At 48.2% G+C, this 15,748-nt stretch overlaps 2 protein-coding genes and 1 non-coding gene across 3 annotated transcripts; 2 read left to right on the top strand and 1 right to left on the bottom strand.

The window, feature by feature from the left end:
- The first annotated feature begins 2,656 nt into the window (after positions 1-2,656).
- Positions 2,657-10,560, top strand: LOC9272103 (uncharacterized). Its single transcript, XM_015778442.3, has 4 exons — positions 2,657-3,134; positions 7,524-7,799; positions 8,487-8,624; positions 8,721-10,560. Exons 1-4 carry the CDS (start codon positions 2,775-2,777, stop codon positions 10,263-10,265), a joined length of 2,319 nt encoding a protein of 772 aa, XP_015633928.1. The 5' UTR covers positions 2,657-2,774; the 3' UTR covers positions 10,266-10,560.
- On the top strand, positions 8,097-8,220 carry LOC112938827 (U6atac minor spliceosomal RNA). Its single transcript, XR_003242147.1, has one exon. It is a non-coding gene; the product is annotated as a U6atac minor spliceosomal RNA (small nuclear RNA).
- Positions 10,561-10,709: 149 nt separating the features above from the next.
- Positions 10,710-13,525, bottom strand: LOC4336241 (uncharacterized). The gene is made up of 8 exons (XM_015778443.3): positions 13,209-13,525; positions 12,821-12,964; positions 12,610-12,725; positions 12,224-12,315; positions 11,845-11,866; positions 11,707-11,775; positions 11,107-11,175; positions 10,710-11,031 (listed from the first exon to the last, which is right to left on the bottom strand). The coding sequence occupies exons 1-8, from the start codon at positions 13,396-13,398 to the stop codon at positions 10,951-10,953; spliced, it is 783 nt and encodes a 260-aa protein (XP_015633929.1). The 5' UTR covers positions 13,399-13,525; the 3' UTR covers positions 10,710-10,950.
- Between the last annotated feature and the right edge of the window lie 2,223 nt (positions 13,526-15,748).

Here is a 15,748-nt window from a genome sequence, read left to right on the forward strand (position 1 = left end):
AGCCTACCTTTGAGGAGTTAATGTCTCGCATCAAGCATGAATTGGATTGGAATGATGAGTCGGTTGGTATGCAAGGGAGATACGATGTGGGCGGCGGTGTCATGTCACATAAATTTATGTTAGACTTGAATGGAGAGATCGAATGGCAAACATATATAGATATAGTATTGGGGTCACATTTCAAATCTCTTGAGGTGTTTGCATGGAAGAAAGATGGTAGGATAGGGAAGAAAGAACTTATAGACCTTAATGAAAGTCCACTCATAGAATCACCCATTAGCTGTCACGAACTGTCGGAGAGGTGTAGTAGAAAGGAAGAATTGATTGAGGAAGACGTGGAGGGGGGCGAGGGAGTAAATGATATGGCGGATGTGGAGGTCAGGGAAGAGAATGACCCAGTAAGGGAGGAAGTACATGCAGAGGAGAATGTGCCGTTAAGTGGGCTGGCGCTGAGTGTCCCACGGTCAGCGCCATTATGGCTGGCGCTGAGGTCCCAGCCCGCAAGCCATCCAGCAAGCTTGCTGGTCTGGGCCTTGGGGGTTGCGGCCAAGTCCCACCTCAGCGCCAGGTGGGCTGGCGCTGAGTGTCCCACGGTCAGCGCCATTATGGCTGGCGCTGAGGTCCCAGCCCGCAAGCCATCCAGAAGGCTTGCTGGTCTGGGCCTTGGGGGTTGCGGCCAAGTCCCACCTCAGCGCCAGTCCGGTTGGCGCTGAGGTAGCTGCCACATCAGCTGGGGATCGGCCCGGCCGCCACGGTGGCACAATGTCAGCGCCAGTCCCGTTGGCGCTGACACAGCCAACGTCAGCGCCAATGTGTTTGGCGCTGAGGCGACGGCCTATTTTTGGTTGAAGTTTTTGGCAGGGGTTAGTTTCGAAATAAGTTTTCCAAAAGGGTCAATTTGTCAAAAAAACGGGTAATTTTTACCTGAGCATAGTAGAGCAAGTCTAATAATACAGCCGACCTGCTGGCTATAAGGTTTTTTATAGTTTTCTCTTAGCTTATCCAAATAATAGTAGCTCTTTATAACTAATACAAGGTCCACTTGTCACTCTCAAAGTTTATTGGTTCTTGTGTTTAAGCCGACTGTAAATTTATAGCCTGCTTCTTCTTCTCTCTCCTCCATCTCAACATTTAGCCTATTTATAGCCTACTATTATACTCTCTCCGTCCTATAATATAAGAGATTTTGACTTTTTACTTGCACTGTTTGACTACTCGTCTTATTAAAAAAATGTGTGCAAATATAAAAAACGAAAAGTTATGTTTAAAGTACTTTGGATAATAAAGTAAGTCATAAATAAAATAAATAATAATTCCAAAATTTTTTGAATAAGACGAATGGTCAAAAAGTGCAAGAAAAAAAGTCAAAATCCCTTATACTCCCTCCATCCCTAAATGTTTGACGCCGTTGACTTTTTTAAACATGTTTGACCATTCGTCTTATTCAAAAAATTTAAGTAATTATTAATTCTTTTCTATCATTTGATTCATTATTAAATATACTTTTAGATATACATATAGTTTTACATATTTCACAAAATTTTTTGAATAAAACGAATAGTCAAACATATTTAGAAAAGTCAACGGCCTCAAACATTTAGAGAAGGAGGGAGTATTATGGGGCGGAGGGAGTATACATTGTAAAACTGTAAAACCGGCGTGACGGGAGGAGGACAGACACGCGGCAGCTTTTGTGGCGACAAGTGTGTTTGTTTTCTTTTCTGAAATCCCAGCGAAGGCGGCGGCACTCGCGCCATGCCAGCGGGAGCAAAGCAGCGCGGAGTGCGGGGAAAGAGCGATCGACAGACAATATTGTGAGGCCCCTTCCCCTAGCCTTGCGCCGGCGGCAGCGCCGGCACCGGCTTTTTTTATCGGGCGCCACGTCGACCGCGACTGCCAAGCCACGTATAGTAATGTACTGCATCTCCTCGTCCCCGCGACGCGAATCGCTCGTGCGCCGCGCGCGGTGCGGAGCGGGCGGGCGGCCCGCCCGCCGCCTCACGTTTTCGCGTGGTTGCGCTGCGTCGCGCCGTGATTTGCTAGGCCGTGTGCGAGTGGTGTGGTCGCGGCGCCCGGCGCGCATGGTGGATTCAACCGAGAGCCGCTGAGCCGGGGAGGCGCCGAGCCGTGAGGTGAGGAGAGAGTGATGGATATCACGCCAACGCCATCACGCCCGGCCCACCATACTAGGGGAGGGGCCCACGCACCCCTCCACGTATGCACGCACCCCCTTTTAGAGCAGGTACAATAGCAGGCTATAAGCCAGCTGCAAACATATTTTAAAGAGATAAATGAATAGAGAGAAGGGCAACAAGCTACAAATATATAGCCAGCTGTAGCACGGACTCCAAGACACAGTGTGTGTATGATAGATGGGACTATGTATTAATAGTGTAGTATGTAACTATTGTATAAATGAGCTATTAGACTGGCTATAGTTGAATTGAAGATAGTAGTTGGCTGTACTATTGAACTTGCTCTTACCCCACCGGAGCAGCAGCACATCCCCGCTTACAGGTGGGCCCCCCGTATTTGCACCTTTCAGTTTCACCCACGCGGTAACTCTACCGTGCCGGCTTCCTGTTGTTGTTGCTCGCCGAGAGCGACCGAGTCCCCACCTATATATTGCTCCGTCCCGTCGCGCCTTGCCGCTTCAAGTTTCCCAAGGAAAAAGCTCAGAGTCGCAGCCGCACAGGGAGATCGCGGAGCGAATAGGGGGGAGAGAGAGTGGAGGAGGAGGAGAGGTTGTTGCCCTTCGAGAAGCTCTCCTAGGGATGGCAGTGCTGCTGCGGCCGGCGGCGGCGATCGCCGGCGGGCGGCAGGTGTGGCCGGTGGCGGAGGACCACCACCGGCAGCTGCGGGACGAGGCGGAGGCGGAGGCCGCGTCGCAGCGGCTGGTGGAGGCGGTGGCGCGCGGGGACGCGAGGGAGGCCGGGGAGCTGCTCGCGTCCGGCCGCGCGGACGTGAACTACGCCGGGGTGGTGTGGCTCAAGGCGCGGCGGGTGGCGGAGGCCGCGCTGCGGGACGGCGCCGCCGCTGAGCTGCGGGCGGCGCACGAGGAGATCCGCGCCGACGTGTCGCCGCTCTTCCTCGCCGCCGGCAACGGGGACGCCGCGCTCGTCCGTGCGCTGCTTGTGAGTGCCCTCCCCTGTTTCCTGCTCTGTTCTACAACTTCGCCGCATTACTATGCTCTGTTCGTCGCATGTTGAATGCTCTCGTTTGGTGCGGTTTGAATGCTTAGCCATTCTCGTTTTTGTGCATTCGAACTGAATACGTCGCATTCCCCCCATAAAATTAGCGTCTGGTGTCGGTGGCGAAATGGCATAAAATTTGCAGAGCTCGAGCACATTTACCATCAATTTAGTTCTCGGAAGGAAGCACTGAACACTCATGCTTCTCGAAATTCACTTAACACTAGTTTCATTTCTCCTGAAGCATTCGAGTTGGTGGAAACCTTGGACGACATTTCAAATGGGCCTAGCGGGCACTGCCAAGTGCCATCTCCACACCCAATAGGTGCTAGATAAAAGTTGCCCACTGTTCAGTCTAATGATCTCTTTTTTTTTTCATGGTTGCTCAGGTAGTAGTATTGTTTTTCTATGTGCCCATGATGATTTTAATGTACTGTATAAATGCACGCGCTAGACAAATATCATCCTTTTTTAAAAAGTTTTATCGCCATTTTTAATAAGCCCAAATTATGAGTAGAAGTAGGACTTGTTGGAAAGAAAAAATAAGTATACTTCCAAACTTCGCTAACTTTTATTGTCGCTCTCTATGATATTGGAACTTCTTTTCATTTTTTTGGTGGGAAACCATAACGGAAAAAGTTACTCATCATGAGATATTTTCCAAAGTTTTAGACCGAATTATGTGCTTCTTTAGCAAAGTTTTTTTTTATAGGCATTAGCAAAATATTTTTATGAACTTGTATTTTTACAGTTATACTACTATTAGTTTCTAGAAGGTAAGTTACCAAGTACCAGCCCCGCATGGCTGCAAATCTGCAATGGGACCATGCTTTGCATTGCAGATTTGCAGTTCGTTTTTAATGCGTACGGACATATTTGTTCTATATACCGATGATAAAAATCTGGAATTGGGACAAGCAAATAGGCAGGGAAGCTTCCTGGGCACTCTTTATTGTCTAGAAATACGTGTACGCATTGATCAAGGTGTACACGCATACATACGGTATAGTATGCCTGTATTTTAGTACCAGTACCATCAAAAGCATCTCCTATTAGCAAATGTGGTTTCCAAGCATTTCCTATAAGCAAATGTACCATCAAAATGCATTTCCTATAAGCAAGGATACGATGCTGTGCGCGCATTTCCTATTGGCGAATGTGGTTTCCAAGCATTTCCTATAAGCAAATATACCATCAAACGCATTTCCTATAAGCAAGGATACGATACTGTGCGCAAGTACCCTGCTAAAGATTCTGATTTCCAGTAACTTCTCCCTGCTGCTTCCAGCATCATGCATGCTGCGACTAGAAGGTAAGCCTAATTATATACACTGCGTGAGTGAGAGTGTTTTTAGCTCGAGAGGACTGGTGCTTGGGGGACAGGGGTAGATGGGTTTGACTTTACCTGACCAAAGCCTCTTTGTTTACTGCTGCTGATAATATAATGAATCATTCCTTTAGCAAAATTGATAATGTAATGAATCTGTGTAAGCATCAGAGGGCACTGGTGTTAAGTACTCCTCCATAGTGTACCGGGCTTAAGTACTTAAGTACCAGCTCAACGCTTTGGTAGAAACCAATATATTCCCCTCGTGAGCTTGGTCGGGGGTGGGATCACGTGATCTGCTTGGCTCTGCTCTTCCGGTCTCCCCTCGTTTGATCTCTCCTGTTGATGCAGGAGTACTTACTCCCGGTAATCTTGAGAGTGTAGTTACGCTTTGGTGCTGGATCCTATGGTACTTTGCATTGGGCCCTGTCACCCTAATCACACTCACGACTCATTCAACCCCCTCGGGGTCCCACATGCCCGTCACTCTTGTGATCCTGATCGCGTCACCGCGATCGGACGGCTAGGGGTACTTTCTGACCATCGGAGAAGTAGTGTTGGTGGATGATGGCTGACGAGTGGAGAGGTGTGGTGCGCGGACCGGGTGATCCGCCGATGTCATGGGGCAGCATTGAATTGAATGGGAGTGGCAAGGGACTAGGGGAGTGGTTTGCGCTGCGACGGGGCGTAGGGGAGCAGCCGGGCACGGCCATGCGTGTACTTCTTCTTCTTGTTTTTTTTTTTGCCTTGCAGGCAGATGAGCTCGCACGGGCCACGGCCATGAGGGCCTCTGTACGACTGTACCGGCGCGTTCCATGGCCTCTGCAAAAGATCAATAAATGCCATTGCCAAGGACGGCAGCCACCATAGCCGTGGCTTTTATCCCAAAACGCATAGGAGGTGAAAATGTGGAGGATCTTTTTTTTTCACAGAGGAAAAAAGGATTGAAGAACCCGTTTGGTGAGCATGAAATGCATGCATGCATGTCATGCTAGCTGTCCATCACTAATCATTGCTCCATGCACTCTCTGATCTTCATTTTGCGGGGCCTCCTCTTCTTCTTGGAACGTCACCCTGACTCCCACAGGCCACAGACTGTGGAATCAGCCATGAACTGCTCATCAATAATCACCTCTCAATGCACTCTTTGTTCTGCATTTTGCGGGGTCTTCCATCCTCTTTTCTGCATTTTGCGCCGGGGTCTTCCATCCTCTACACTGGAATATCTCCCTGTCTACCCACAGTCCATAGACTGAACTGACTCCGAGAGTCCGAGGTCAGGTGGCCATCCAAAGGCCAGCGTCGCTCGGCAGCTCAGCTCATGTCATGTCTCCCGGGCTCTGGCCATGCGCAACATCATCAGTGAGTTCACATGTTCTGCACCTGGGTACACAGCCAAGTAACCGGATCCGATGTCCGCCGCTTCCAATACGTCCAAGCCGCACCAGCTGTATTTGATCACGCCTTAGAAATGAAAAACCCAACTCCTCACCGGAGTATAGCCCCGATCTGGCCGCGGCCTCCTCCACGGCAGGCAGCGCCAAGGGCCTCCCTATTAACTGACAGCAACGCGCACGTCGCCGCCCAGGTGCGACGCATCGATGTGTGCCCCCACACCGGCGCCTGATCGATCGGCTGGGCCGACGCGGGTACGGATGGATGGCTGCTCCTTCGCTCGCTCTCCTCGCGCACCCCGTATGTGTGGACGGTGTCGTGTTCTTCTTTGCCCTGTAGCCATCTGCTTCCCCTGCCACCGGCCGGCCGCGCGGCCAGCTGTATCCTCCCTTGCTGCTGCACGCACCTGGCGCCCATGCAACGCACAGCGCCTCTCGCGTACGGCCCGTGGGGGCTTCGCCGATCGGGCATCTGCGTATGCCGGCCGCTGCTCAGCCCCGCGTGTGCTCATGGCCTGATGGCCCCCGGTGGAATATTGATGGTGGCATGGGGATGCCAGTGTGCCACGTAAGTGCTGTTTGAGAACATCACCTCGGTTCAGAGTTTTCAGAGTGGTAAATAGCAGCATGCACAGCACTGTACTCGTGGTGGTGCGACGAATTTATTGTGTGATGAGAATCCTGGATGTGGAATTGAATGCGTCTCTTGTCTTGTTGTCCGATGGATCTTGATAAAATGCCAAGGGTTGGTTAAGCAGGAGTTTACAATTTGTATGATGTGTCCTGATGGTGGGATCATCAGAATCAGAATGTAGGAGTAGCAAGGACCAAAGGACTAGCATCTTTTATTTCTGAGCCTGCATTGTTCATTTCTTGCTCCATTTGTCTTTCCGTGAACTTCATTTTCTCTAAGAGCAAATGTTCAAGGATGGGTAGTTAAATATTCTTATATATGATGTTGAAAGAGATAAATGGTTCCAGTTTAGATAATTTTCAGTTAGCTGTGGCCAACTACTGTATTCAGCGAGGCTGAGCTGACATTGCGGTGAAACCACACATCAAGATTTCATATATCGATGGATAGCATCACCCTGCAGAATTTTGACCAGATTCCTTCTTCCAGTAGGAGGCCCCTTCTGTCTCTTGCTATATGAATCATGGCACAGTGCCATTGCCACAGGACTTGCACAGACTGGCTAGCCAGTCCATTGGTTACCAAGTCTCCACATCACCGACCTGACCAGACATAGTAGTAACAGCGACATTTGTTACTCGGCCAGCTATGTTTCCAAGTCCCGATGGCTGTTGTTGTGCCCTGTTCTGTGCTACTGTGTTGGTCCATCCTGATGGTACCCCTTATCCCGCGGTGTGTGGAGCAATGTAGGTGAAAGAGAGAGCATGCGGTAAAAGGAGAAACTGTACTAGGCATATCAGTTCTTGTTTGCTGAGTTACTGTCCAAAATCTGAGAAAATTGTTTGATCAACTTGTGCTAACATTATCGTTTTGGCTATGTTCATATCATTACAAGCAGAAACTTGTGTCTAGAGCAACCAGAAGTACATTCTTTAGCACAGTCTAATGTTTGGCGCAAATGTGCATCGCTCCTGCAGGCGAAGGGGGCGGACGTGAACGGCAAGGTGTTCCGTGGGTACCCGGCGACGGCCGCGGCGCGGGAGGGGCGCGCGGAGGTGGCGGCGTTGCTGGTGCGCGCCGGGGCGTCGCAGCCGGCGTGCGAGGAGGCCGTCGTGGAGGCGGCGCTGCAGGGGCAGGCCGCCCTCGCCGTCATCTTCATGGGCTCCGACCTCGTCCGCCCTCGCGTCGCTGTGCACGCGCTCGTGTCGGCCGCCGCCCGCGGCTTCGTGGACGTGGTGGACTCGCTCATCAAGGTAAGTGTGTACTTTGCTCCATGGCTTCATAGCCTTCATGCATCTGTAGAGACATCGTTCTCGTTCCATGAGATTGCGCGATTAAAGATGTGCAGGACGATTTGATCCCCGATAGCGAGCGTTGCGGGTGGTGTTGTACTGTTTTGCAGAGTCCAGATGCTGTCGAGCCCAGTGTGCCTAGTCACATGGGCCGTGGCCCATAGGGAGAAGCAGATAGCCGTGTTGTGGTTTAGTCCCACCTCGCTTATTCTTGCTCGTTTGCACTGGTTTATAAGACGAAGCGGTAACCCATCTAGCGTGTTCGTAGAAAGGAGAGACGGTTGGCATCTCCCCTGACAGGGACGGGAACAGTCTTCGGACTTTCCTCTAGCACATTGCGGTTAAGGCTACCCGCTTCGGCGGATCTTACCCAAATTTTTTTGCATCCGTGCCCTTCAATTTTTTTTCCATTTGCACTTGGGTCCTTCAAACATACTACTTTTGCACTTCGTAGTTCGTACACGGTACACCTGTGGCATTCACATGTTTTACATTTGCATCTGGGTTCTTTAACTTGTACACCTGTGCCCTTCTCCCTTCATATGTTTCACATTTGCAATTCGTTTAGAGTACAATTGTGCCGGCGTTCTTGCTTGAATTAGTACACGACTAAATTGCTGCAGCTAATATCGTCTGATCTTTTCGCAGTGTGGAGCTGACCCAAATGCTACTTCTCGGGTGCTCCTGCGCTCTCTGAAGCCTTCTCTGCATGCCAATGTCGACTGCACGGCACTCTTCGCCGCGATCGTCAGCCGGCAAATCGCCGTCGTTCGTCAGCTACTTCAGGTATGCACCACTCCACTGGTGGCGGGCTGGCAGCACACGCACTTGCTCTTCAGCAGCCGGAGCTATACTAACACCATCTTTTGATCTCATGTCCAGGCCGGAGTAAAGAGGGACACCAAGGTGAGGCTGGGAGCGTGGTCATGGGACACGGCCACCGGCGAGGAGCTGCGCGTCGGCGCCGGCCTCGCGGACCCCTACGACGCGGTCTGGTGCGCCGTGGAGTACTACGAGTCCACCGGCGCCATCCTCCGCATGCTCCTCCAGAACGGGTACTCGTCGGGCGCCACCCATCTCGGCCGGAATCTCCTCCACCACGCCGTCCTCTGCGGCAGCGCCGGCGCGGTGCAGACGCTGCTGGCGTCCGGCGTGGACCACGAGGTGGCCGTGAAGACGTCCAGGAGCTCCAGGTCCAGGCCTGTTCACATGGCCGCGCGCCTCGGCCAGCCGGAGATCCTGGAGATGCTGATAGGCAAGGGATGCGACGTGAACGCGAGGGCGGAGGGCGGCGACGTTGCGGCCATACTCGCCGCGCGCCACAAGCGCGAGGATTGCCTGAGGATCCTCGTGTCCGCCGGAGCGGACGTCGCGCTGTTGAACTCGGCCGGCGAGTCCGCGGCTTCCGTCGCTTGTTCCGGGGGCTGGAAGGCCGGCTTCGAGCGCGCCGTTCTTGGCGTGATTCGGTCCGGGACGATCCCTCGGTCGAGCGACCGGAACGTGTTCTCGCCGATGATGTTCACGGCGCGCTGCGGTGACGCCGCCGCGATGGAAGTTCTCCTGGCCCAGCCAGACGTGGACGTCGACGAGCAGGACGTGGACGGGTGCTCCCCGATAATGGCCGCGGCCAAGGAGGGCAACGTCGACGCCTTCCGCGCGCTCGTGTTCGCCGGCGCCAACGTGAAGCTGAGCAACAAGCGCGGCGAGACGGCCATCGGGCTGGCGCAGCAGAGCAAGAAGAGGGACCTGTTCGAGCAGGTCATGCTCGAGTTCGCGCTGGAGAAGGGCATGCCGGGGGGCTTCTACGCGCTCCACTGCGCGTCCCGGCGCGGCGACACCGCGGCGGTGCGCCACCTGGCGAGCGCGGGCTGCGACGTCAACATCCCGGACGGCGACGGCTACACCCCGCTCATGCTGGCGGCGAGGGAAGGGCACGCGGCCGTGTGCGAGCTCCTCATCTCCTACGGCGCGCGGTGCGACACCCGGACCCCGCGCGGCGAGACGGCGCTCTCCCTGGCGAGGGCCACCGCGGCGTTCAACAAGGCCGAGGACGTGATCATGGACGAGCTGGGCCGCCAGCTCGTCCTCGGGGGCGCCCACGTCAAGAAGCACACCAAGTGCGGGCGCGGCAAGCCGCACGGCAAGTCCCTGCGGATGGTCGCCGCGGCGGGCGTGCTCCGGTGGGGCGGGTCGGGGCGGCGCAACGTGGTGTGCCGGGAGGCCGAGCTCGGTGGCAGCTCGGCGTTCCAGCTGCACCGGCAGAGGCGGGGCTGCGACGCGTACGAGCCCGGGCTGTTCCGCGTGGCGACGGCGACGGGGAGGGAGGTGCACTTCGTGTGCCAGGGCGGCGAGGAGGAGGCGGAGCTGTGGGTGAGGGGCATCCGGGCGGTGACCAGGGCGGTGTACGGCAAGAGAGGGAAGGAGTGAGACGCCCCTGTGTTTTGTTGCTCCCCGTAGGCTTTGGTAGTTCGCAGCGAGCGTGCCTGTAAAGAGTAGGGGCGTAGAGGGAGTGGGAGACCGCGAAGAGTGTAGTGGGTGTGCCCAGCTGCTGGCCTTCAGCTCGAAGGCTGGGTTGGGTACTTGGGTTGGCTTGCCATGATGTCTTTTTGGTTCAGGGGCCTGGAGTTTGTATAGCCTTTGGTGGTTGTTTGCTTGGCTAAAGTTGTTTTAGCTGACTGCTTGTAGTTGCTTTCCCTCTGAAATATCAGTATCATTTCCAAAATTTCACGGTGCGTCTCACCACTTTATCTACTGAGAATTGGACATATAGAACATATAAGCACTGTCAATGTGATTGATCACCCCAAGAAAGGATAGAAGAAATTCTAATGATTTAAGGTAAACAAACTCATCAATGCGCAGTTGCACACATTAGGGTAAACTCATTCTCGATTCGTGAATTCATGAGTGCCTTGCAACCGAATCAATGTTTTGTCACAAGCTGGGCAGGCCGCCCTTGGTATCACACTGTTTCGAATTTCTAACATCATAGTTAGAACGGGCACAAACAAAAAAGATATATCTTCCCGGCTGCTGCAGAATTGCAACCCGTGAACTCGTTGGCATCAAAGTTGTGTAAGTAAAAGAAAAAACTTCTGCCAGATTAACGTCCTCAGTTTCCAGAGATTTCCTTCTCCTTAGCCTTGCACATATCATCTGCTGACTTTATGAACTTCTTGGTCAATTCTTCAACCTGGTACATAACAGGTACATGTTTGTTACCATGTGGACTTCTTTATTTCCAGGACACCAAAATTCAGTTACTCACCTCCTTCTCAAGTCGTTTTACATCATCCTTCGGCATACCAGACGCAGATTTCTTTATCGTATCAAGTGCCTAGAAACAAAGAATAATACAGAATTCAGATATAGTACAATGCATCATCTACTCCATCAGCATTGATGCACCTAATCCAATTATGATATGATAGTCCAAGAATAAGTGTTTATTCTACATAATGTAGGATGTTGAAGAAACTATATTTGGTGTCAACAATCAGAAGCTATAGGAAATTCTATCTTCAGAACTCTACAATGAGAGTTGAACCGATTTTATAAGATAAATAGATCAGATGAACCTTAACTACTCAATCTAAACTTGTTAAAGTAAAGTAATACTTCCCATTTTAATGGATGGCAAAATGCTATAGAGAAGAGGGTATACAATAATACACCAAAAATTATGTTGCACCACACTTGTCTATTAGATGTCAATTTCAAATGGAAATAAATATCTGTGGTTGTATTAACAAAATGTATGCCTCACACCTAGAAATGCCAACTAAAGGCTTGAAAACATTAATCAACTAAAAATTCTGAACATAGCATAATAGTAATCCAGATCCACCACAAGTTATCGTTTTATTACCTTTTGGCGCGCTCGTCTAATACTTTGTTTGAAATCCTCGGCAGATTTAGTGACAACCTTACACAGTGCCTATATTGTGGATGCAGAAAATAATCAGCATTTCAGCTATATAAAAGAAGTTCAAGTTTAGAATCTCACCTGTATATTCTCCTTTGTCAACCTGGGAGTGCACAAAAATCAAATTAGCAAAAGAAAGAAAATTTAAGAGTAGAGGAATATGCATATCATATACTGGAAACAGAAGAAAAGTGCTACTGAATATTAAGTCCAGCAATTTTTTGGGCCATAGTTAACCAACAGATTAATCGTTGAACCATTTCTACGAGTACAAAATGACCATGGAAATTAACTACATTCTCACATGCTGGTCTACAAGATCCAAGTTGCTGATTTATCAGGTGGTCAGCACTCAGCAGAACATCACTAGCATGGTTGATAAGAAACAATCCAACAGCAATACATGTGGAGTAGAAAACCACAATAAATAATAGTTAGAAACAGTATAGGCGTCACTTACGGTGGGATGTTTGCTATGATCCTGTTGCCATCAGGTGTTGGATTGATGCCCAATGGAGATGAGATGATCGCATGCTCAATAGACTTCATTGACTACACGAGTATACTAGAACAAGTCAAAGGAAGCCCCAACAGAAACCTAAGTACAAACAGCGATCCAATGTAACGCTGTTCCTCCAGAGAGAAAACATATAATAAACACATTTGTACGAAGGCTAGTATATTGGACTTCTGTATAACTTGTGATTAAAATGACAACGACCAAGCATGATATTTTGAGAAAATTAGTCACAATCCTCTACATATAAAATATGGATAAAAAAGAAGTGACAACAAAATCTATTGGTTTGTCAAAGCAACAATTAAGGAAGCAAGAAAAACTCTTACACTCGGATCATAAGGCATCACTGATAGGGTATGTGCATCAAGGACAGAAACAACGGCCAAGCGATTCAACGCAACCTTAACACCTGTAGTCTCCACCATGATGTGATCAAGCATACCTGCAGAAGAAATTCGTCGCATCTTCTGTTCAAGAGATAGAACTATCCGAAGAAACAATGACATGGTAAAGATTGAGATTACGACGATACGGTACCAGGAGAAGCTCTTCCCGTTCGCAATTTACTAAGCTCCCGTGACAATGCAACAACGGCTGCCTCCATCTGCTGAGTTGCAGCAGATTTGACAGTCGGTCCAATGTCAGGAGCATCCTGAACTGTATCGCCTCGACCATCATCCTCTAATCACATACAACAAAACAAATATGGGTGATTCATCAGAGTGAATGCTTTCATTTAAGCCCTACAAAGCTATGTTGCAAATCCCACGTCAACTGCATTAACCTAATTTGAAAATTATTAACTCAATAAAACTACATCTAATACAAGTAGTAATCGACAGGCAGGAAAGATTTTTTTTTCAACAAAAATCTAATGAGGAATGGGGAGTGGGGAGTACACGAGGAGAGCGGATGAATATCTTACTCGATTTCTTCCCCTTCGCGAAGCCTCTCCGGGCCTCCAGGAGGAACAGCTTCGTGGGGGCCAACTCCCTCGCGCCGGCGAGGGATCCGACGGACGGTAGGCGGTGGACGGAGGTGGAAGCGGAGGATGCGGCGGCTGCGCGGATGGAGCGGGCAGCAAGGGCCGCGCCTCGGCGCAGGAAGAGCGCCATGAGATTAGGTACTCGGTTTCTAACTACCAGGGCTTACCGGAGGGTTCAGGGGTTCTTCGCCGGCGAGCGGCGGCGGCGGCGGCGAACGAGGGTTTTGATGGGTTTTGTTCTTCCTTTGCGGTCTCGCAGTTTTTTTTTTTTTTTAGAACTCGGTCGCAGACTTGACACTTGAGAGATGGGGTTCATCTCATAGAAAGACAATTAAAAGATAGCCAAGTACCCAGGGTTCTTTCTGCAAATATCCCTCGCCTGTCAATCCTAGTCGCCCACTTCTCTATCCAACGGGTAACGGCTGCTCGACGTCCCGTACTGGAACTTTGCAAATGAGTCCCTTATTCTGGGAATTAATTTGGATCGCGGTCTGTGTTTGAGATCCAAAACTTCATGATAAAAGAGTCCATGATGTACGAAGAACTTTCTATAATTTGAACTGAAATCACTAGAAGAACCCTAAAGCTGGATTCATGGATGTCTAGGAGCTAGACTGCTAGGAGTTGTGCCAAACAAAGGTGTCGACAATTGAATTTAGGCCTTGTTTGTTTCAGCTTAAGATTATTGTAATCTGAATTATTAAATCAGATTACTCTAAGCTGGATTATAATAAGCTGATATAAAATAAGCTACTAGTTGTTTGTTTTTCTGGATTATTAGAGGCATCTAAGGGTAGTAGGTCTTTAGCCACTCAATAATCTGGAAAAAGCTCCTCTAGAGGAGATTATTGGATTATAGTAATCTGGCTTATACATTGTAATAATCTAGCATAATAATCTACTTGTTTGTTTCAGCTTGCTCATAATAATGCAGATTATAATAATCCTAAGCTTAATCAAACAGGACCTTAGTACTAGTATATACACCCTCCGTTCCAAAAAAGTCCAATCCTAGCTATGAATCTGGACACATGTGTGTTCAGATTCATGTGTCCAGATTCATAGCCAGAGTTTGTTTTTTTTGACAGACTAGTATGTAGTATTTGTTCAACAAGGACACAATTCTTTTTTGCTATTTTTGATTTGAATAGTCCGCTGCAACACACAAATATTTGGCCAGTATAGTACTCCACTACTCCCTCCGTTTTCAAATATTTGATACCGTTGACTTTTTAGCACATGTTTAAACGTTCGTCTTATTCAAAAACTTTTGTGAAATATGTAAAACTATATGTATACATATAAGTATATTTAACAATGAATCAAATGATAGAAAAAGAATTACTCCATCCGTCCTAAAATAAGTGCAGTTTTGCACTGGTCACATCCAATGTTTGACTGCTCGTCTTATTTGAAATTTTTCAATGATTAGTATTTTTGTTGTTAGTAGATGATAAAACATAAATAGTACTTTATGTGTGACTAACTTTTTTTAATATTTTCATAAATCCTATCTTACTATAAAGTTATCCCCCACTAACTCCTTAAGCTTAACATGCAAATATGCCACATTATCATCCACTAACAATCATCACATTTAAACATCATGCAAACATATTATATCTTTATAGTTTTTATAATTTAAGAGCATTTCAAATACAAACATGTTAAATTATCATCCAATATAATTCACGTAATGTTTCAACGTATATCTTTATTATGTTTTATGATATCCTATATACTTATATAGTTCATCCTCACTGATACTTAGTGCTTAAATGATTAATCTATGGTACAAATTATATTTCTATTTTTTCTCTAATTAAGTCATATCATATCAATTGTCCAAACTATCTCCCTACTTTTCTTCTTCTATAAAGTCATACCACCTTACTTTTTACATTTGAATCACCATTCTACATACTATTTAAATTTAAATTAGCATAAACCACATTAATTTACTTAATCTGATGTTATCTAGTTATCTGACACGTTATTTTTTCTATTGTTATCATATTAAATTCCCGCAGCAATGCGCGGGGTTTCACCTAGTTTTTCAAATAAGACGGACGGTCAAACCTTCGACACGGATTCTCACGGCTGCACTTATTTTGGGACTGAGGTAGTAATAATTACTTAAATTTTTTGGGTGTTGCTATAATTATGTCGACACATTTTGTGAGTAATCACAGTTGATTTCTTGTTCAATTTGATCTCCCTTGAGATTCATGCTATGATTGCAATACCATGTGCATTGAACGTCTTTATGTGTTTCGTGTTGCATCGTGAAGCCAATCAATTCAAATTTCTTATCTCGTCAGCATGTGTTTTCATGAAAAAAATTACATATCTAATTTCAGGACTTACATATGTAATTTTAGAACTTACACTGTAAATATACTAAAATTACATATGTAATTTAGGGACTTGCAATGTAAATACATGCTGACTATTTTTTGGTGAAAAATATGGCGCCATAA

Source organism: Oryza sativa, chromosome 4 (genome assembly GCF_034140825.1).
Source record: "Oryza sativa Japonica Group chromosome 4, ASM3414082v1".
Lineage (NCBI taxonomy): Eukaryota > Viridiplantae > Streptophyta > Magnoliopsida > Poales > Poaceae > Oryza > Oryza sativa.